The 24,155-nt window shown below is 40.1% G+C and overlaps 1 protein-coding gene across 1 annotated transcript; it reads left to right on the forward strand.

The window, feature by feature from the left end:
- Positions 1–333: 333 nt before the first annotated feature.
- Positions 334–23,900, forward strand: LOC308622234 (uncharacterized protein C4orf51; the record flags this gene model as incomplete). The annotated part of the gene is given in 7 exon segments (XM_081243505.1): positions 334–593; positions 5,204–5,265; positions 18,854–18,912; positions 20,855–20,912; positions 21,377–21,423; positions 21,427–21,450; positions 23,793–23,900. Coding segments are annotated over 7 exon segments (585 nt in total). The 5' UTR covers positions 334–366.
- Between the last annotated feature and the right edge of the window lie 255 nt (positions 23,901–24,155).

Raw genomic sequence — 24,155 nt, forward strand, 5'->3', positions numbered from 1 at the left:
AGGAAATGGATGCTTGGCATTGTCCTCTTGTTCCATGTCTTAAACCACGGTGATTAGGACTCACTCTTTTATTTATAAAAGCAGTGGCCACCTGCTTTCTTGCCATAATTTGTAGCAGTATATCGCTTAGAGCAAAAGCCAGAAAGTTATATAACTTCTAAATTTGCTAGTAGAAATTTGGGGGGATGGTATTTGTGGAATTGTGTGACCTGTTGCTTGGCAACTTGAAGAGAGTTCAGCTTCTGCATTCTGTGAACTGTCAGAGTCACAGAGTTTGGTGAGGCGGGTCAATTAGTTCTTGCTACAAAGAGGAAATTAATTCTTCCTTCCTCAGAGGGCTTGAAAAGTCGTCCTTCAGAGCAGGCCATGTCACACTTCTTCTGCTTGACTCCACAAATTCTTCTGCCCTTTAGCCCTCTTACTTCTCAAGAGTTTGATCTGATCCGCCTGAAGGCTGGAGCATCTTGGCAGAATGAAACAAGGTGGTCAGATTCGTCTGTAACAACATATGCGGGCAGTTACCGGAAAAAGCAGCTGGATGATTCCACATGCGGTCGACTTCAAGCAGGGCAGCACTGGCCTGAGTGTAACCAGTAAGATTCCTTTGTGATTCACCCCTGGAGATGTCACTGTAACTAGATGAGAATGCTGTTAGAAGGAGAAGGGTATTGTCAACCCTGAGACACTTTGTAGACTTCCGTGCTGTATATTTTCCTGGGTAAATGTCAGGGGGAGGAAGACCTAAATGTCAGTTACCAGCTGAAATTACGTTTGTATTCTCTATTTAGTACTCCTAAAATTATGCGCAACTACCTTTACTCTTGAAAAGTTAAAATATGAGTATTCGGTTAAGATGTAGATATTTAGTCTTCTCTGCTCAGCAAAGAGGTGCTCCTGAGAATTTCACTTTGTTTCTTGTCTAGTTTTTCCACTTTGGGGAATTGAAAAATTCCCTCGGAGCAGGAGGAACGTTGACTAAATCCTCCTCTGCCCTCCACCATGAATTGTCTCTGGATGAATTCAAGTGTTGGGGGCCCGAAAGACATATTCTGAGTGTTTACTATAAACCAAGCCCTATGACAGGCCCACAGAAAACATTCATTTCAGTTTCATATGGTAACTGAAACCACAGAAATAAGTAACCAGCACAGGGGAAGGAGATTTTATCAGTGTCTGTGGCGGGGGTGGGGTGGGGATTGTGTTTCTGGAAGGAGCTCTGTAAAGCAGCTTTCTTCTGAGCTGGTTTAGCAGGTGGGGAGAGAAGGGAGGGCTGCCTGGAGGAGAGAGTGCACAAAGGCAGCGAGCTCTTAATCCCAGGTGTTATCTGAGAGCTACGAGCAACTCAGTGAGTTTGAGACAGAAAGCATTAAGTGAGGATGTGGAAAAGATGATTCGTAATGCAGTATTTCCCTCTGTAGGTTGTCAAATATCTTGTCCAAATTCTGGAAATCTATTTGAAAATCAATTGGATTATTGGCTCCAACTTGAGACGTGAGGAATAATTCAAATAATACCCTAACAAATACTAGTTATTTTGCCTTCCAGGGCTTTCCAAATTATCAAAACAATGCTTAAAGCCAAAATGTCTCAGAAGTACTTTGCAATTGGATGCCTCGTCTGGTGTATTCCAGTGAACTACACAGTCACTGCATTTTTAATAGCTCTCCAGTATGTTGACACCTCAATTAACTTTGGAAGTCCCTTTACTAATTCTGTGAATTTTGAGGCACCTCTAGGCCAGCAGGGGAATGTTCAAGGCAATGCTTGCTTCCCTATCTCAACCTTGGACTCTCTGAGGTATACAAACCCAGAAAATATGAAAACTGTGAGAGCTCTGACTGGGCCTTTCAGAAGAGTCCCAAATTCTTTGAAAAGCAATGATTTTCCCTTCTGCATTGGTACTTATAGAGACAAATCCCTGAATGAAAAAGCAGCTGGATCATGCTTCTGAAATGAAGAGGCGCTGTGCCAGGGCTTACTAAAAGGCCACGGGACAAATAGGGAGCATTAGTTTGTTACAGCAGCAATAGAAAAGTGCAGACAGATTTCGGAGATATTGCAATTTGGTCTAATAAAGTGAGTAACCCAATAAAGCAAGTCACACAAATTTTTTGGTTTCCCAGTACATATAAAAGTTATGTATACACTATATTGTTAAGTGGGCAATAGCATTATGTCTAAAAAACAATGTTCATGCCTTAATTTAAAAATACTCGGTTGCTAAAAAAAATGCTAACCATCATCTGAGAACACAGGGTTGCCACAAACCTTCAATTTGTAAAACACACAGTATCTGCAAAGCACAATAAAGCCAAGTCCAATAAAACAAGGTATGCCTATAACACAGGTAGAATGGAGAGCAGAAACATTTTTATAATAAAGTAAACATTTTTATAATAAAGGAAGGAGCACAATACAAAATTTTCATGAATCTTTAAAAGCAGGAAATATAAAAGAAAATTAGTACTTACCAGACCAAATTTTCACTTACCAGTGAAAACACTCAGAACAGTGGAGAAAGGTCGTGTTTGCAACCCCAGGTAGATTAATTAATTTGAGCCAGATACAATTTTTAAAATGAAAATTTAAAAAAAATGCCACTTTGCTAAAATATGTCACGTATTTAAGAATAAAGATAATCAAAGATGTGTAAGATCTCCACACAGAAAACTACAAGACATTAGTGAGAGAAAATAAAGATCTAAGTCAATGGAGAGATAAACCATGTTCATGGATTAGAAGACTAAATATTATAAAAATATTATTTCTCCCCAGATTGATTTATGCAATTCCAATAGGTGTTTCTGTGGAACTTGACAAGATGATTCAAGGCCAGGGAATAGCCAGGACACTCTCAAAAAAGAACAAAGTAAGAGGGTTTGTTCTACAGATAACAAAATTTACTGTAAAGCCTCAGTAATTAAGTCAGGATGGCATGTGGCACAAAGATAACAAATAGACCAATGGAACGGAATAAAGAGCCCAGAAAGAGAACCATGCATATATGGGCACTTTTTTATGAGAAAGGTAGCAGAACAGTGGAGAAAGGTCGTGTTTGCAATCCCAGGTAGATTAATTCCAGATGAATTAGAGGCCTAAGTGTGAAAGGCAAAACAGCCAATCCATTAGATGACGACATAGAGAATATCTTGTTGATCTTGAGGTTGGCAAAGATTTCTTAAACAGACACAAAAAGCACTAACCACAAAGAAAAAGTGAAGCAAATGGGACTATCTTAAAATTAGTTCTCTTTAACAAAACACACCCTTACAAGTATGAAAAGGCGAGCTACGGAGAGGAAGACAAGATTTTCAATTCAGTGACTGACCAAGGGCTCATAACTATGATACATACAAAAAAACTCCTACAAATTAGTAGGAAAAAGACAACCCACTAGAAAAATGGAACAGAGACTTTGAAATGAAGTTCATAAACCAAGATAGCCAAGTGACCAAGAAACTTATCAGAAGGTCCTTAACCATATTAGTAATCAGGAAATAAATGTAACTTAAAACCACAGTGAGCTTACTCATGTCATCTTCCAGAAAGGTTAAAATTTAAAACACCATTAATACTAAGTGCTGGGCTTCCCTGGTGGCGCAGTGGTTGAGAGTCCGCCTGTCGATGCAGGGGACACAGGTTCGTGCCCCGGTCCAGGAGGATCCCACATGCCGCGGAGCGGCTGGGCCCGTGAACCATGTCCGCTGAGCCTGCGTGTCCGGAGCCTGTGCTCTGCGACGGGAGAGGCCACAACGGTGAGAGGCCCACGTACCGCAAAAAAAAAAAACAAAAAAAAACCCTAAGTGCTGGAGGGAGTGTAGAACAATGAGGTCTCTCCTGTACGTCTGGTGGGAACGTGCATTGAATTGTTTTCTTTAGAAAAACTGTTTGGTCTTGTTTTCTAAAGTTGATGCTGTAAAGTTCCTAGGACTTAGCAGTTCTGAGTATACACCCAGTTGAAATGCATTGTCACACGTGCACCAAGAGACATGTACAAGTATGTTCATAGCAGCATTTTTCATAATAGCCAAAAAACTGAAAACAAGCCAAAAATACAATATGTACTATTCATCTGCAGCAGAATGCATAGACACTGCTGTGATCATACAACGCCAGTGTAAATGAACCAACTATGGTTACACCTTGTCATGACACAAACATTATATTGAGCATTTTGAGCCAGATGCAATACATATTGTATTATTCCATTTACATAAAATTAAAAAAAAACAGTCTGAGCCAAACGATAGTGTTGGGTATATCTGCCTGGGTTATAAAAAATATAAGGAGAAGCAAAGAAATGATTCCCATAGAAGTCAGGAAACTGGCCCACTGATTACCTGCCTCAGACCTTCTGCCTCAAACCTATTGGAAAAATAATTACTGGGGTTGGGCTTAGAAATGTACATTTAAAAATTAATACCCTCTAGTGATTCAATTGCTGCTGTAGGTTAGGAGAAGAAAGATACAGGGTGGGCCACCAGCTGTCATCTCAGGAGTTATTAGGGCTAGTCTGTGGGCTGAATACATGTCCAGGAGCATTTTAGGACTCTTTAGGCTGAGATAATTCCCCTCTATCCTTACCTCACACACATATTCCAGGTCCCCGGAGCTCAGAGACCCTCCTCCCCCCAATCAGAGGCCCTAAAACAATGGCCACCATGGGTTGCCCTCTAGAAATTGATGACTGTGCTTCCCGCCAAGCCAACTGCTTGCCTAAAATGAGTGTCATATCTGGATTCAGGGAAACTGAACTACAGATACGTTTGAAAGATAGACACAGCATCTGTGAATCCCCAAGTTACCCCATTGCTACTACGTTTTCCTGGGAAACCAACATAATTACTGTAATATTTCCTATTCCATTCATAGCACTTATCTTATTTTGAAAACAACTCTCTAGTGAAAGTCTCAGAAATCCTGTGAAAACAATTTTGAACTTAATGTTTGAGATTTTCATGTACAAATGTTGAACACTTTACCCTTTTATGACAAATCAGGGACCAAACAAATCACTAAAGACAATGAGAAAGTCCAACTTGGGTTGATTTAATGAGATTTTACGTTTGGGAGTGTGGAAGGAGAGGAAGAGAAGCATCGAAGTTTAAGAAATCAAATGAAAGGGTGAGTGAAAAGCCCTGTTAAGTCCATAGTCTGTGACTTATAAACCCATAAGCTTATAACTTGTACTTGCTCTCTTTAGGATGTCATTGCCAAACTGCTTTGCCCACAGGGCTGGTCTCCAAGAGACCACAGATGTTAAAGGTAAGTGCAACATGATCAGTTCTGAGCACAGCGCTTTGGCCAAGTTTGCTGTCTTGATAACTTTTATGTTCTTGATTGTCATCCAGATGGTTTCCATTTGCCTACTACAGGCAAGGCGTCTCTAGCAAGAAAACGAGCATGTTCCACTCTGGATCTTTTGCTCTTAAAAATAACAGTCATGGGGCTTCCCTGGTGGCGCAGTGGTTGAAAGTCCGCCTGCCGATGCAGGGGACACAGGTTCGTGCCCCGGTCCGGGAAGATCCCACATGCCGCAGAGCGGCTGGGCCCGTGAGCCATGGCTGCTGAGCCTGCACGTCCGGAGCCTGTGCTCCACAACGGGAGGGCCCACAGCAGTGAGAGGCCCGCATACCGCAAAAAAAAAAAACAAAACAGTTATTCCAGGGCAAAAAAACTTCCTCCTCCATGTTAGTCCCAGAGTGTACCTTCTGCCAGAGCTTGGAGCTCTAGGTAATGGAATCTGAGCTTTACTGGGTACATCAAAGAACTGGGAAGAAAAACCAAACTATTATAAACCACCAACTAGGAAACTCCATTTACTAATCTATACCCACCTCCCCCCAGTTTTAGTTAAATCAGGATAACACTACCTGCTATAATAGATAAACCTCCACATTCCAGTTGCCTAACACGTTAAAACCCAGTTTTTTTCTTCATCTAAAGGCCCAGGAGGGTGTTTTGCAGACAGACCTTCCACAGGGTGTTCTAAGGACACAGACTTCCTTCATCTTGGGGTTCCACATCCCCTGGGGCCCCAGAGTCATTTCTCTCCATCTGGCGGGAGGGGATAAAGGGTAGGGAAGGCACCCCTGCTTTTTCACCATTTCAGCCTGGACATGACTCGCATCTCATATGCTCACATTCCAGTGGGAGAAGCGGTCACAAGACCCCACCTACATGCCAGAGAGTTTAGATTCCTGGGCTGGGTAGGCTCTTCCCAGTAACAACTGCACACTGTGGAAGGGGACAGCTGGCCGTCCTGCCACACACTCTGATTTTGGGGGAAGAAACACAATAGGTTTTTCTCACATAATTTCCACCTCTCAGGGTTCAACCTTTGAAGGTTTAATAAGACTAAAGATTATCTCAAATTAGGATTTAAAGCACCTTATAAACTATTCTGTTAATACTTTTTGTTGTATTTGTTTTTCAATATGTACCCGTGTGTTGTGGGAGGAGGGCGGATGGTGTCAGGAGCCATCCTGCAGCCCCATGGGGTTCTCCTAAATAATGGACCGTCACTATTTTGCTGGCTTTCTTAATAAAATTGAACTTTATGGGAATAGTGCATTTGAAATGGGTTTTATGTGTCCCTGTATGGTTTGTTGAGGCAAGAGACAGGACAGCTAACCATCTGTGCTATTGTTACAGTCAGGAAAGATTTTCTTTCCCCGTTTGCAGTAATAAACGTAAAACTGAAACACACTACGTAGCTCGGAGACAAGTCTGAGCTAGGGTAGGGGACATTAAATTACCACTGTACCATAGGTATTGCTTTGTTTTCCTATATCTCCTCTCCTGTCTTTATGGTAAAGTATTGGTAGAGGAAAGGTAGAAAGGACATAAATGTTGTATCCATAATGATGACTTACTAATGGACCTCGCCCATGTTGCCTTTTTCACTTTCCTCAAACGGTCATTTTAATTTAACTGATGACTACACTCTTCATGAAGAGGTGACAATACATCAGAGTAGAATTATTTAATTTGGCCAGAGGATAACTTCCCTTTGTGCTTCTTTTCAACGTCCATGTCTAATTTTTGGATGATCAACTTTGTGCTAGAAGCTTCTAATGAAGGGAATTGAAACACGAAGCCAAGGATCAGATTGTCAGTACAAGCCCACTGGATAAATTTGCTCACCACTAGTGGACATTGGTCTGTTGACTGTCTCTTTGTAGAAATGTGTCCATTGGGACTTCCCTGGTGGCGCAGTGGTTAAGAATCCGCCTGCCAATGCAGGGGACACGGGTTCGAACCCTGGTCCGGGAAGATCCCACATGCCGCGGAGCAACTAAGCCCGTGCGCTACAACTACTGAGCCTGCGCTCTACAGCCCGTGAGCCATGACTACTGAAGCCCGTGTGCCTAGAGCCCGTGCTCCGCAACAAGAGGAGCCACCGCAATGAGAAGCCCGCTCACCGCAACAGAGTAGCCCCTGCTCACCACAACTGGAGAAAGCACCCATGCATCAAGGAAGACCCAACGCAGCCACAAATAAATAAATAAATAAAATTTTAAAAAAGAACAAAGAAGCATTGATAGCAGGTGAGAGATGTCATTAAACTTTTTTTTAAAGTGTCCATTCGTAGCTATGCAAATCAGACTGCTCGTAAGTGTGAGTCACATCATCAGAGGAAAAGCGGTCTCAAATTCCTTTTCACGACTGCCTTTCAGAGAGTTCCGTCTTATGTGTTCTGCCTACCCTAAGGCGGGTTTTCCTCTTGCGTCACTATTAATTTTCTTTCCAAGTGATGTGGTTGTGGCTTTTCCCTTCTTTGGCCCCTCATAGGCTCATCTCTCATGTTCAAAGAACAAAGCAATAGCTAATAAAAACTAAAATCAAGGATCCTAAAACTGCAATACCACAGACAGTAACTGTTCAACAATTCAACTTTCTCTAAGACAGATTCTAGCAAGTTTTGTTTAATTAAAAAGCTTCTCTCCAGGGGGCTTCCCTGGTGGCGCAGTGGTTGAGAGTCCGCCTGCCGATGCAGGGGACACAGGTTCGTGCCCCGGTCCGGGAAGATCCCATGTGCTGCGGAGCGGCTGGGCCCATGAGCCATGGCCGCTGAGCCTGCGTGTCCAGAGCCTGTGCTCCGCAACGGGAGAGGCCACAAGAGTGAGAGGCCCGCGTACCGCAAAAAAAAAAATAAAAAAAAAAAGCTTCTCTCCAGCAGAAGCAATTTATGAAGAGCGAGGTGGGATGCCGGGCAGCTGGGGTAGCTCTCACGGGCTGTTCCTTTCCCTCTTCTCGTTCTTAAGGCCATGCCTGTGTGGATGAGCCCAACTTACCCTTGCAAAAGGGTACACTGGGCTCTTTGATTCTTGTTCTTCCAGGAGACGTAGTATGTACTAGGGAAGAGGTTATCTACAGAATGGCCACATCAAAGCCCAGATGTGACACAAGGTGTAAGATCATCTTGGGATATTCCCTAGCCACACAGAACAAATCCCAAGTCCCTAAAGCAGCGACCTGGAACTCTCTTTATGGTACATGGCCTTTTACAAGCCTGACAACATCCAGGAAAATATTTACAAGAACCAAATAATATTCTAAGAGGGCAACATGAATATGGTTTGTCATGTTACTTCAAGAGTGTGTGTGTCCATGTTTAACATCTTCTTTTTCTCCTATTCTTTCACTCTCACTTTTATTCTCCTGCGAAGCCTTCTCCAAACCTCAAGAGACTTACAAAAGTAAAAAGAACTCACCAGACCACCCATAAGTCATGTCCTTACACGGGGAGATCTTAAAGCATAAACAAGATGATGTCACTTCTCTGTTTCCTGTCACACTTGCAATAAAATCCTAATTCCTTACCAAGGCTGTAAGGCCTTGCACAAATGGGACCCTGCCTATCTGTCCAGTCTCATTCCATGCCTTTCCGCTTTTTTTTTTTTTTAATTTTTATTTATTTATTTATGGCTGTGTTGGGTCTTCGTTTCTGTGCGAGGGCTTTCTCTAGTTGTGGTAAGTGGGGGCCACTCCTCATCGCGGTGCGCGGGCCTCTCACTATCGCGGCCTCTCTTGTTGCGGAGCACAGGCTCCAGACGCACAGGCTCAGCAATTGTGGCTCAGTTGGTGTACCACCGCCGCTCCAAGGCATCCTCTTTTCCAAAGGCCAGAATTTGGGGCTAACAGGAAAGACTCCCCTCCTGGGCCTCAGCTACCACGAGAAACCCCCAGATGAAACCTCCCACCCCGCCAGACAGAAACCTAATTCCTACCTATGTCCTCCTGCGTGTGAATTCACGCCATCTTGTGCCTGTCACCTGAGTTGTTTATCCCTGAGGTTCCACACTTTGCACTCCTACCACCTGCACTGAGAATGTTCTAGCACTTTCTCCACCCGTCCCATCCCCCCCCCACACACACACCTGTTGCCTGATGGGGACTGATATGACTTGTACCTGGATTCCTCCTGGTGCAAGCCCTTCAGGTCCGTTCTGCTGGGAGAGAAGAGGAGGACTCAGGCTTCCACGTGAATCTCCTCCCTGGCTGTTCCTAGGGCCACTCTTGTGTGCCTTCCGTAAAGGCGAGCTGCCCCTGCAGGAGAGCTGAGGACCCGCAGGGCCGCCGGGCAGGCTGCTGCATCACCTAATCCTTGCCCTCCCTCTCTTCTCCCCACTCCCACCGTGGGGCTCGACAGCGCGGCTGCCCAAGGAAGGCAGCAAAGTGGCTTAGAACAAGCCTCACCCACCACGGGGCTCCCGAATTCACTCCTGGTGTCGGCTGTCACAGCAGAGGGACCTTCTAATGCCGGGATTCAGTTTGTTTCCTGGCTCATTTGTATGCCTGGCTGCGGGAAGCGCATACATTTCTTTTAAACTACAGAAAGAAAAAAGCTTATGTTGGCCACCCATAAATCTAGGCAGCCTGGGAAGCGTTTTGCCTGGGACTGAGGTCCTCACCACACTCAAAATGACAGATAACGCCGGATGATGGCCAGCACACCCCAAAGAATCCCAGGATGGGTCCCCCGGACCCACGGAATACCAACGTCCCTTTCAGGAGTTGGGAATTTTGTTTTCCTCTGTTTGAAATCAGGAACCAGTCTAATAAATGGTTAAATGTGTTTGTCAGAAAATATTCAAGTGTAAGGCAAGAGTTTCCAAATTCCCTGCAGAGACTGGACACAAGGGAACCTTGGCAGCCGAGCCTGTTATTAAGAAGGTCACAAGATGCCATCTGTTACTGTGCATACTTTGCTGCTCAAGCAAAACATCGACTAGGAGGTGGCTGCGATTGCTTTCGCCCGTGAACTTAAAAGATAGCACGACAGTGGGCACGACAGTGACTTCAGGGGCTTATGTGAACAAACCATGGGTCTGCCTACGGGACGGGCTGGAGCTATGTGGGGAGAAGATGGGAAGAAGACACTGTTTTTAGGTCTGTCCTTGGTTATGGCTCCAATGTAATTTGGGATGCTGCTGCCTGGTTTTCTTAATCTTTTTCTGCCTGTTTTTAGCCATCTATAAAATATGATAATAGCACTTCCTTGCCTATAATTATGAAATTAAGGCAGATAAGTGAATGCCTTATTATACACAATTAAAGATTTTTTAAAATATTTATTTATTTATTTGGCTGCGCCAGGTCTTAGTTGTGGAGTGCAGCATCTTTAGTTGTGGCAGGCGGGAACTAGTTCTCCGACCAGGGATCAAACTGGGCCCCCTGCATTGGGAGCGTGGAGTCTTAACAGCTGGACCACCAGGGAAGTCCTAATTTTTTTTTTAAATTCATAGAAAAGTTGAAGGAATTGTACAACCAATATTTGCCTACTCTCTGCCCAGATTCACCAATTGTTAACATTTTGCCACATTTGTTAACATACAGCTTTATCTCAGTCTCTCCCTATTGATACTTGTATATAGTACTTCTTTGCTGAACTATTGAGAGTAAATTACAGGCATAATAACAGTATATCCTTAAATACTTCAGCATGTACTCCTAGGAATTAAGAATGTTCTTTTAGCCAAAAAAAAAAAAAATGTTCTCTTACATAACTGTAATACTATTATCACACGTAAGAAACTTAATACCGAGAGAAAAAATTTTTCCTAATATACAGACCATTAAATACCTTATTCTTAAAAATCTGTCAGGAAAAGATTCACTCTGTCATCTATCCCAATGGTTAGCAATTCTCTCTTTGAAATACATTATATTTTTGAGGCACTTTGAAAAGCCTGATGAAAGCTCTGGGCCCTATCTTCAGAAAAACATCCACTGAGACACTTCTACAAGCCAACAATGCATACCTCTTGGATCCCTCCAGGGTGTCCATGGACTCTTGGTTAAGTGTTGTTAATCTTTGGTCTAAATTCTCCTCTTTTGTGTACATACAATTTAAGACCACAGTACTCCAAAAAGGTTAAAAACTATTTTTCTTCACTTTCCAACATTATGTTTTGTCTTCATGAAGCTTCATTTCAAGGAACTCAAAGTTTCAAGGACCTCAGGGATGGGTAGGTAGGAGATCATATGATCCCCTAATCTAAGATAAGAAAACGGAATTACAAATACAGCTGAGAGCAGTACAATGACAGATACCCAGTAGGTGGACTACATGATTAGAAGACCAAGAATATTTCCAAACTTGAGCTTCTCTGGTTCTGAAAGAGTGGTGCTTGCAAACACACACTTGCTTTCTTGATAATTCACTTTTAAAACCAAATACCTGTGGCATTCCATCAGGGTTGGCGCAAAATTTATGGACCTAATATGTAAGGTAGAGTTTGTTGGCCGTTACTGACATTGTTAGTTTCATCAACAAAATTGCCCAATTTGGTTGCAATTCTAGGAGGAGGAAGTGGAAGCAGGGAGGTGGATACACAGTAGCAAATTAGGGTAATGTTAAATGTCCTTAATTCAAAGGCCAGCTGAAACTGCCAAGGTCAAGTTGCACTGTGGGCTCTATTTTGTCAACTGTTAACTTGCAAAGAAAAAGATCGTCAGCTGACCAAACTCCAACGTATGGGAGCTTGCTGGTGTTCTTCTCCATAAACAGACTGAAGAAAATGAGAGATGTTTCTAGCTCAGTTAGAAAAATGACCAAGTTCGGCTAAAAGATGAGCATAAGTGTGTAAATCCCTCATGCAGTGGTCTAGCACAAATTCTAATGCCTGTTTTCCCCCTATAATCCATCAAACGCCTCAAAATTACTTTCTTTAAAACTTCTATATTATAAAATCATATAATCTAGTAATTAATGATTATCTCATATAATTCTTGAAAGGAAGGGTGACAAAAAACTACCTAAAGCCTCTGGCAGGCCTATGGGGTTTATAAAAGTCTTATAGAGCTTTGAAAGGCTAAGGATTTACAGCCAATGGAATAATCAGAGCTAATTATGCAGGATAAACTTCTAATCCACATGCTTTAACTGCCGCTGTGAAAAAGTGAGTTTTTTTTTAATTTAGCTAAATAATTATTGAACTCTTTATTTGACTTTAGCTTAAGATAGCCTGTATTTTAAAGTTTATCAGCATAAAATAGAACAAATAATGAGTATCTGCCAGATGCTATTCCTCTCCCTTGACTCATCCCTGTTGACCAGGCCCCATCATTTTATGCCAAACCAGACCCTCTTTACCTTTTTAAATCAATTTTTATTTAGTTTTAATCAAATTTAATTTTTTCATCTTATAGGAAATTTATAACTTATAATTTTTTCCTCATAACAATGGCTATAATCACAAAGACAAATGTTGGTACGGATGTGGAGAAACCAGAACCTTCATTCATTGCTGGGGGGAATGTAAAGTAGCAGAGCTGCCTTGGAAAACACCTTGACAGTTTCTTTAAAAGTTAAACATAAATTTACAATAGGATCTAACAATTCCACACCTAGGTACCCACTCAAGAGAAATGAAGACAAATGTCTACACAAAGATTTGCACATGAATGTTCACTGCAGTATTATCTATAGTAGCGAAAATTGGAAAGAACCCTTACATTCATCAGTTGGTGAATGGATAACAAAATCTGATATATTCATACAATGGGATACCACCCACTAATAAAAAGAGCGAAATATGGAATGTGGATGAACCTCAATACAATTGTTAAAAAATACACTAGAGCTTCTTCAGACCTTGAGAAAAATGTATAGCTTTAGAATTTTAGCATAGTCTTGGTTCCCTCCGATTCTAAGAGTATAAGCTGTGTATCATGGAAGAATGTTCCAGGCGTAAATTTACCTTGACTTCTGGCTTCCAGTTCTGCATGTAAGGGGCTTGAAAGAGTCCACTCCATCCTAACAATGGGTAAAAAGCTGAAGAGACTGAAAAATCAACAACCCTTCTTAGATCCATAAGAGAGGTGAGGACACAGGGAAAACCGCCACCCCCAAGATTGAAGAGACAGACAGGTGAATTCAGAGAGTCACAACTTACCAGAGCAGAGTCTCACAAGTGGAAGCCACTACAGGAACCAGTGCCAGGGTTGGAATACCTGAACAGTAATTGCTGACAAATTGCTGGAGGCTCAATGTAGACAAGTCTGAGAGTGAAAAATTCTAAAAGGACCCAGGCATAGGGCAACCCCTAAAGTATTGTGAAATTTATCCCCAGGAACTTGACCAGGTACCCACAGTAAATATCAGAGAAAAAGCCCCTTGTGCTTCTGGCAGGGGGAGGGGAAAAAGGAACCATTTTGAAATACTCCAGAGCACTATATTCTTCTTAACAAGGTCTACCCTCATGAGAAGCTAGTTAACCAGAGCCTAATCTGCCAGGGTATTGTCATACCCTAACTGACCTGGGAGAAGGGAAGTACCCAACTCCAGCTTACCCAAGCTTTCCATGTGGGAAAAGAAATACCCAACTCCAGTCCACTTTAGCCATTCTGTTCTACCTAAGCGGGGAGAAAAAAACTTGGAAAAGCTTGTGAAGTTCACAGTCCACAGGCACAGGCTCACTAAATGGCTGAGACCTAATCATAGGACTATAGAATGCTTCCCCTCCCCCTACAACTTACCACCCATTATTTAAGGTCCTATTTACAGCAATTCCTTGTACCTGGTACAACACGTTCTGCTATCAAGAAAAAATTACAAGGCATGCTAAAAGGCAAAAACACAATTTGATGTAACAGAGCAAGCATCAGAACCAGACATGGCAGGATGTTGGAATTATCAGACCAGGAATTTAAAACAACTATGGTTAATATTCTAAGGGCTCTAATGGATAAAATAGACAGTATGCATGAACAGATGGGCAATATAAGCCTACATGGAAATCCTAAGAAAGAACCAAAAAGAAATGCTGAGATCAAAAACAGTATAACACAAAGAAAGAATGCTTTTGTTGGGCTTATTAGAAAACTGGTCACAGCTGAGGAAAAAAATCTCTGTGCTTGAGGTTACCTCAATAGAAACCTCCAAAACGGAAAGGCAAGGAGAACAAAGACAGAAAAGACAGAACAGACTGTGGGACAACTATAGAAGTTGTAATGAGCACACCAGAAAAAGAAATAGAAAAAATATATAAAACAATGATGAATGAGAATTTTCACAAATTAATGTTGGACACCAAACCACAGATCCAGGAAGCTCAGAGAACATCAAGAAGGATAAATGTAAAACAAACAAACAAACAAACTCTACATAGGCATATCATTTTCAAACTACAGAAGTAAAAGTTAAAGAAAAAAATCCTGAAAGAAGCCACAGGGGAAAAACACCTTACCTATAAAGAAACAAGATAAGAATCATATCCAACTTCTTCTCAGACACCATGGAAGCAAGAAGAGAGTAGAGTGAAATATTTAAAATGTTGACAGAAAAACCCCACTAACCTGAAATTCTATACCCTGTGAAATTATCCTTGAAAAGTGAAGGAGAAAGAAATACTATCTCAGACAAACAAAAACTGAGGGAATTTTTTGCCAGTAGAACCGCCTTGCAAGAAATGTTAAGTTCTTTAGAGAGAAGGAAATAATATAGGTCTGAAACTTGGATCTGCATTAAAAAAGGAAAAGCATCGAAGAAGGAGTAAGTGAAGGTAAAATAAAAACTTTAATTTTTCTTATTAATTGATCTAACATATAAGTTTGTTCAAAGATATTAGTAGTAACAATGTATTCAATTATGTATGCTTATGTATATGTATATGTCTTATGTATATACTTATATACGTATGCTTATATATAAGTGAGGTGAATGACAGAAATAATACAGGAAACAGGAGGGAGGAAATAGGAATATTTTATTATTATAAGGTATACTTGTGAAGTGCTATAGTGTTATTTGAAACTACACTTGGATTAGCTGTAAATGTATATTGAAAACTCTAGGGCAACCACTAAAAAAGTAAAAAAAAAGAAGTAGAATTATTATACTAAGAAAGGAGCAAAATACAATCATATAAAATGACAGAAGGCAGAAAAAGTGGAAGACAAAAATAGGAATAAGGGCAACAAGTAGAAAACAATAACAGATATGGTAGATGTTAATCCAACTGTATCAATAGTCATTTTGAACATCAATGGTCTAAATACACTAATTGAAAGACAAGAGATTATCAGTAGATCAAAAAACAAGACCCGATTATATGTTATCTACAAGAAACCCCTTTAAATATAAAGACACATATAGATTGAAAGTAAATGTATGGATTACTTGATTTTCATCATATGTAAGTTTTAGAAATACCATACAAAGTTAAATGAAAATAAATGCTTACAAAAAAAGAAAATAAATGCTTACAATGCAAACTAAGTAACTGAGAAAGCTTTGAGATGCTTGGTAGTATGAAAAATTTTTTAAAACCCTTCAAATCATAATAATTGCTATAAAAAAAGTAAATAGATGGAGAAAAATATACTATGCTAATACCAATGAAACATAAAGCAGGAATAGCTCTATTAATTTCAGACACAGGAGACTCTGAAGCAAGGAAAATTATCAGGGATAAAGAAGGGCATTAAATAATAATAATGATAAAGGGGTCAATTCTCCAAGAAGACATAATAATCCTTAACATGTATGTAGCTAACAACAGAGTATCAAACTACATGAGGTGGAAACTGATAGAAAGGAGAAATAGATGAATCCACTATCATAGTTGGAGATTTCAACACCTCTCTAACAGAAATGGACAGATCTAGAAGGAGGAAAATGAGTAAGGACATAGTTGAACTCAACAATGTATCAATCAATTGGATATAATCAACATCTATTAAATAACTTCATCCAACAACAGCAGAAAGTACTTTCTTCTCAAGCTCACATGGAACATTCATCAAGGTAGACCACATTCTGGGTCATAAACTACATCTTAACAAATTGAAAAGAATAGCAATCATAGAATGTCTGCTTTCAGACCACAGTAGAATTAAATTAGAAATCAATAGCAGAAAGATAACTGGAAAATCCTCAAATACATGGAGATTAAACAATACATTTCTAAATAACACATGGGTCAAAGAGGAAAGGTCAAGAGAAATTTTAAAATATTTTGAACTAAATGAAAATGAAAACACAACTTATCACAGTTGGTGGAGTGCAGTAAAAGCAGTGCTTCGAGGGAAATTTATAGCATTGAATGCATGTATTAGAAAAGAACAAAGATCTAAAATCAATTTAGTTTCCACCTTAGGCATCTAGAAAAGGAAGAGCAAATTAAATCCATAGTAAGCAATAGAAAAGAAACAATACGTAGTAGAGTAGAAATCAATGAAATTGGAAACAGGAAATCAAGAGACAAAATAAGGGAAACAAAAAGCTGTTTCTTTGAAAAGATGAAGGAAATCAATAATCCTCTAGCCGGGCTAACTAAGAAAAAAATAGAGAAAGGACATAAATTACTATCAGAAATAAATGAAAGAAGGGAAATCACTACAGAGCCCATGGACATTAAAAGGATACTAAAGGAATACTATGACCAATTCTATGCTGACAAACGATAACCAAGACGAAATGGACCAATTTCTTGAAGATACAAGCTGCCAAAACTCACACAAGAAAAAAATACACAATCTGAATAGGCCTATATCTATTAAAGAAATTGAATTAGTAACTAATAACATTCCCAAGAAGAAAGCAATAGGCCCAGATGGATTCACCAGTTAATTTTACCAAACACTTAAGGAAGAAATTATACTAATTCTCTACAATTTCTTTCAGAGGTTAAGAGGTGAGGGAATACTTCCTAATTCATTCTATGAGACCAGCCTTACCCTAATACCAAAGCCAGACAAAGACATTACAAGAGATATACAGATAAACATATCTCATGAACACAGATGCAAAAATCCTCAACTAAATATTAGCAAATAAGTCCAACAATGTATAAAAAGAATTATAACCACAACCAAGAGGTATTTATTCCAGGTATGCAAGGCTGGTTCAACATTCACAAATCAATTAATGTATCCATCACATCAATAAGCAAAAAACAAAAAACACCCCACACAATCATATCAATAGCTGAAGAAAAAGCATTTAACAAAATTCAACACCCATTTATGATAGTAAACTAGGAAAAAGTCTCAGTAAACTAGGAAAAGACGAGAACTTCCTTAACTTGATAAAGAAAATCTACAAAGAATCCCTATAGGTAACATCATATTTAACGACAAACTCAAAGCTTTCCCACTAAGATCAGGTACAAGGCAGGGATTCTCCTCTCACCACTCCTTTCAACATAACACTGAAAGTACTAGCTAATGCAGTAAGACAAAAAAGGGAAATAAAAGGTATAGAGATTGAGAAGGAAGAAATAACTGTCTTTGTTCACATACGACATAATTTTCTAGGCAGGAAATCCAAAAGAATTGACAAAAAAAAGTCCTGCAAGTAACAAATGATTATAGAAAGGTTGAAAAATACAAGGTTAATACACAAAAGTTGATTGCTTTCCTATATACCAGCAATGAACAAGTGGAATTTGAAATTAGATTCAGTGCAACCCCAATCAAAATCCCAGCAAGTTATTTTGTGGGTATCAACAAAGTGATACTAAAATTTGTATAGGGAGGGATAGATAGGCAGAGCACAGAGGATTTTTAGGTCAGTGAAAATACTCTGTATAGTACATACTATACTCTGTATAGTATGTACTATAATGATGGGTGCATGCCATTATACATTTGTCCAAACCTATAGAATGTACAACATCAACAGTGAACTGTAATGGAAACTGTGAACCTTAGGTGATTATGATGTTACAATGTAGGTGTGCCAATTGTAACAATGGTTAACACTCTGGTGGGGGAATGTTGATAATGGGGAGGCTATGCATATGTGGGTGCAGGTGGTATATGGGAACTCTATGTATCTTTCTCTCAATTTTGCTGTGAACCTAAGACTGCTCTAAAAAATTAAAATCTTTAAAAATGTAGAGCATTTGAAAGGTTAACTTTTCTTTTTTATGGGGGAGAGGGGACATAATTATTTTGTAGCTGAATTAAAACTTAAGAAAATTAATAAAGACTGAAACACAGTCCCTATTTTAGACTTACTTCAGGAAAACCTCATAGAGAAAGCCAAGGGACATATAAAACTGAATTATTCTGATAACACTTTTTTTTATAGACTCAAATAATTTCAATGTCTTCTTAGCTATTATCAGTATGGTTTTCTTTTTAAAATAATATTGAAATATGTACCATAAAAAACAAACATTTTTACCCAGCCACCCCAGAAGCTGCAGAATGTTTACTATGACTTAATCTTTAGTTATAGCTTTGTCTTACCTCTTACTTTTCTGTTGGCCAGATTCTAAAGGGAAATAACTGATGTGTATACAATTTGTTGGTATAGCCTAACTGGGAATGTAAGAAATTTTATTCTAGCACTGGGCTTGATCCTTGAAGAAGGTTTTCCTTCTTCATTTGCATGCAGGGCTATTCCCTCATATAACCAGTTCCTTTAAAAATTCATTTGATGTCAAGCATGGCGTGGTAAGTCCAACATTTCTCAGTGATCATTTACATGTAGAGCTTAAATGATTGCATACTGAATATTATTTATTAAAAAAAACTGGAGGGAGTTGGAGTTATTGTTTAATATATTCATTCATTAAACATTTATTCCTGAGTGCTTATTATGTGTGTAGCTTTCCTCTAGATGATGGAGAAACAGAGATAACCAATATTATAATTGTGAACTGATGATACTGTACTTTTTTTAATAGTCACCAACTTTTCCTCTTTCCCATGTGTGACAATAACGATACATACTACACTGACAGTTAAAAACAAAAACAGCTTTTCTCTGATTGAAAACTTTCAAATAATACAGAGGTATAGAGACAAAAGTAAAAGTCACCTGAAATCCTTCCCCTCTCCCCAGGGATAATCACCACTAACATTTTAGTGAACTTCCTTAGAAACGTATCTCTATACTTATGCATACATAAAGATGCGCACAGGCATACACTTAGAGTACATGGATGGGATCCATTGTCCTCTGTAATCTGCTTTAACCACTTAATGTTTTCATGGGCATCTTCAATGTTAACACAATCATTATTTTAATGGATACATAATATTCCATTGACTGGATGTATCCATTTAAAAATATGCCATGTTGCTGGGCATTTAGGTTTTTTAAATTTCTAACTATTATGAATAATGCTGGGATCAGTACATCTGAATGTAAATGTTTTATAATTGTACAGTCATCATCTCAGAGTCCTTTCCCATAAGTAGAATTCTTAGGTTAGAAGGTATGCTTATTTTAAATTTTGATGTACAGCCAAATTGCCTTCCAGAAAATTGGCCTTATGAACTAGCAGTCCACAAGAGTGCCTGTTTTCCTATATTTTCTCTAACACTGGCTTTAAAAAATAATTTTGATGTTTTCTAATTTGATAAAGATACTTCAATCTCCTTTTAACTTTCACTTCTTTGATTATCAGTGCGGTTGAGCATCTTCTGTGTACTAATTATTTATAGCTCTGTTGTGACTTAGAGTCAATTCTCATTATTCAACGTAGTTCCCTTTTCTAAAGTCTCCACTAACACTGAATCACTGAATACTGAACTATTATTGCTCCTAAGGGAAATGGAGGGTCAGGTTCCTGTGAGCTTCTGGTCATACGGTTTTCACCGACTGATCAACATGTAAATTTGTTTTATGCGTGTTTCTGTTTAACAGTACCTTATTTAATATATAGTGTTGATCCATTAACGTTGAACCTACAGCACTATAACTTGTACCTAAACAAAGCTTATCTAACAAGCGTATTTTCTCTGTAAGGCACATCACAGCCTTCCTGCACTTAGGAACACTAGACAGCACGTCAGCACTGCACCTGGGGGCCATTTTAAACAGTGAAGTCATTAACAAAAAACGTGAGAACGCAGAACATGTGGCGCTAAATTGGCTGCAAATAGGACACTTTGTTTACTGTATGAGAGCTGAAACAAGAAAGAGCGTGCTCGGGCTGGACCTCCATGGAGACTGTGCATGTCAGGTGACTCAGACTGTTTGCCACTTTGGGCATGTCCTTGAACAATCTAAAAAGTGCTGCGAGTATTGACTTTGGGGTTACATACAAATTTTAGCAAGCAGGCAAATTCTCAAATATGGAATCCATGAGCAACGAGAAGTCATTGTATTCACTTCCTTTGCCCATTTTTCTACCAGGGTATTGAGCTTTTTCTTATTGGCTTGTGTAAGCTATTTGCATATAAGGATAGCAATTTGATACATATTTTCTCCAATTTTGTCCTTCTATTCTATTGCTAGTATCTGTTAGTATAGTGGCTGCCGACAGCAGTATCCAATGCCTTTTGAACGGGGAGGACAACACAGTGGAAACACAACAGTGGAAAAGGAAGTCTATTAAGTTTCTATTGTGAATGTGGTTGGTTTTATTTTTACCTCTCTTTTTCACAGGCACACCAAATTCTGTCTGGGGATTCTCCTCTAGCACCTCCAAGTTATGAAAGAACCTGTAAGTCCAATCCAAAACTACCACTTTTACATTCATGTTCTGCCTTTATTGTAATTATGATTTTTATCCGATATCTTCATCCATTCCAGAGTCTGAAGTCATTTAAGGCCTTTTGCATTTTTGCCTCCTCCCTCCCATCATGCCCTTTGTTACGTCATTGCACGTACCTCTCCTGACTGTAAGGATGGTAGGCTGCAGAAGTAAACAGTGGGGGGATTCCCATAGAGGCACTGCTAGCAACAGCTCTGAAAAAGAGTGTACCTGTGAAAAGGTTGTGATGGTGACAGAAGCTGGGGGTCGGGGTGGGAGGGTAGCGTGTGTGTGTGTGTGTATGTGAGGTCGGTAGTGTGTATGAACTATTGATTAAAAAATGGTTTAGGAATGTCTGTACAGTTCATTTATTCATACTATGATAGACTCTACCATGAACACTTACACACTGGCCGTCTCTCTCTTCATGCCAGATGTGAGAATTAAAAAGCCAGCATCTGAGAACCTGATGAAGTACAGTTGACTAAGGAGAGAGTTCCTGAAGCATGTAAGAATCTTTTCACTTGTCACCCAACAGTGGATCCCTGGGAGTGTCAGTAATTTTGCACAGTGTAGCCGTAAGGGTGGAGGTGTGTGTATGCTTAGAATTGGTGTGAAGGTAATCCACAATTTACAATCATGTGATAAATAGAAAAGACTATAGAAATAGACTATCCTGATAAGCAGTCTTCCCAAAAGCATCATGAACATTTCTTGTTTAAATCTCTACAGTTATTTTGGAAACAAGCCTCAAAGAGGCTTTCAGGGACTGGAATTTCTCTCCTACGGTCCAAATTCTCATCAGTGACATCAGAGATTTGCTGGATTCCACCTCTTGTGAAAAAGGCAATAAGTTCTCAGACTGTCCTCCCCTTCTGGGGACGCACCGTGGGTGCCCAGGGTCCTGGGCTCAGCTTCCTCTCGTGCCTGTTCCGCTACCCAGCATCTCCTGTCTCCGCTCCCCATGACGTGGCCCTCCGGAGCAGGGTCTTTGTCTTGCTTAGTCAGACATTCTTAAAACCCAGTAATTTTTAACAGGATGTGAAAATGGGATTCTTCTTATATCTTAAGAGTCCTGGCAGAGACTTCTAGAGAAAGAAAGAATAAAAACTGGTTTCTACAAGCACCGTACTGACTTCACCTCATTTAATATAAAAGTTACAACGATTTCTGCTATCCTATTACTTTTGCTTATTAAGATTTCTCTTTAAATTGACTTAAAAAATGTGGCCTCACCCTAAGTAATTATATTTACAATACCATGGGTTTGGTATGCTAGTTATGTGCGTTAGACAAAAAAACCTGGACTTCTCTGGTGGTCCATTGGTTAAGACTCCAAGCTTCTACTGCAGGGGGCATGGGTTCGATCCCTGGTGGGGTTAACTAAGATCCCGCTTGCCGCACCAAGGCGAGGCCAGAGAAAACCAAAACCTGACCATTAAAATAAAAAATGTTACTCAAGTACCACCTAACATTATCATAAGAACCACCAGTATATGCACATATCACTTTGGAAAATCCTAGTCTGTAGGCACCAACAGGCTTATCTGATAAATTTAGCTAATGGGACAGGGTTGAACGGCCCACCTCCGTTCCCAGGTAGCTAATCTATTTAATGGTGGCCTTTCAGAAAGTTACCAGGTAACCTTCCTAGCACGGGAGGGCAGGGCTGTGGCAGGCAGTGGAGGGAGTTATTCGGGGGCATTTGAAGCTGGGCAGTCCACTGAATGTTGTATTATGTGGGTAGCCAGGGACCTCCCTTCCCTGTAGGGTTGATGCCTGCTTCTAGGAAGGGTAGCTGATTTCCTGAAAGTATATTTACTGCTAGCTGGCCTCCTGGGAGTTGCTCGGGAGAATCATGAACTATTGTTAAATAAATAAATCCCTCTTGCTGCACAGAGTTGTACTGATGCCAAGCAATTCCGCTGCCAGTGTCCGCAGCTGTTCCAGGGAACAGTTGCCTGTCTCTTCGAGGTGCTTCCCCGACCCCCTCCCCTAAAGTGAATTTTCTATACTCACAGTAGCTTCTTTTTAGTCAACAATTCCCGACAAATTAATGACATTACATCCTGCTCTTGTTTATATGGTGCAACAGGCTAAAAGTATAACACACACACACACACAGGCACACCCCACTCAATTAATATGGGATACTTGTTTGGGAAGCCTTGGGCCTAGAGTTCCGAGTAAAGAATAAATCACAACTTGTAATGTATAGGACAAGGCAAAAGTCTTAATTTGAAAAAAAACAGGCATTCTATTTGGGGGGAATGGGAACAAGCACTGAGATGTAAAATGTACACATTCCTGCATCGGCAGCAAGTAGGGACTGAATGAGATTTTCAGCAGTAAGTAAGGACTGAGTGAAAATTTCAACCATCATTAACAGTATTCTCACTTTAAAAAGTATTTGCTTGGTGTCTAATGCTTTTGGTAACCATCTTCTGCATATTTATATTTCTGGGTCCTGTCTTCAAGAAGTTCATGATGTAACACTGGAAAGCAGAGACATCCACGCCCAGGAATGTCTGGACTAAAGGGTTGGTAGGGAAGACAGGAAAAAATTCTTACCGCTAAAGGATGATTAAGGGGCAGTAGAGAGAAGCAGTGGTTCAGTTACTGATTCCAAGAGTTCTTGCCTCTTTTTCCTCTCCTGCTTATTGATCTGGGCTTCCTGACACAGACGCGATACATGACATAGGAAGGTTAAAGGAGGTGGAAGAAAATGCAGGAACAATCCCAATTCCTGCTCGTTACCGATGTCTTGGCAATTTAATTCCCAATTCTGTGCGAAAAAGTAACCTTTGCAGGTGGGCGAGTGCTGACAACCAGGCCATTTCTTTTTTCCAGCTTCGGGAACCATGTTATTCTACAAGCAAGACTAGCTCATCTGAAGACTCAGAAGCTGATCAATACTCCGTTTACAGTCTGGGAGGACCGTTCTCATCATTTAGCTGAGTCGGAAAACGAAGCCACAAAGCTGGAGGCCCAGTGCTTGCTTAATTAACGCCTTTGGGGTATGAGAGGGCCCGGAAAGACACGGACCTGGGCAGGTTAGCTTTCTTGGGCACTTGCCGGGGCTTCAAACGCCTTCATCCCTGTTTGTTTTTTCTCTTAAATTGGAAGAGGGGACAAAAGTCATCGTTATAATCATTATTAAAATTGCCTTTAAAATAAATACTTGGAACCACACTTCTCTGCAAGAACCACAGA

This window comes from Mesoplodon bidens, assembly GCF_964165515.1.
Source record: "Mesoplodon bidens genome assembly, chromosome: 1".
NCBI lineage: Eukaryota > Metazoa > Chordata > Mammalia > Artiodactyla > Ziphiidae > Mesoplodon > Mesoplodon bidens.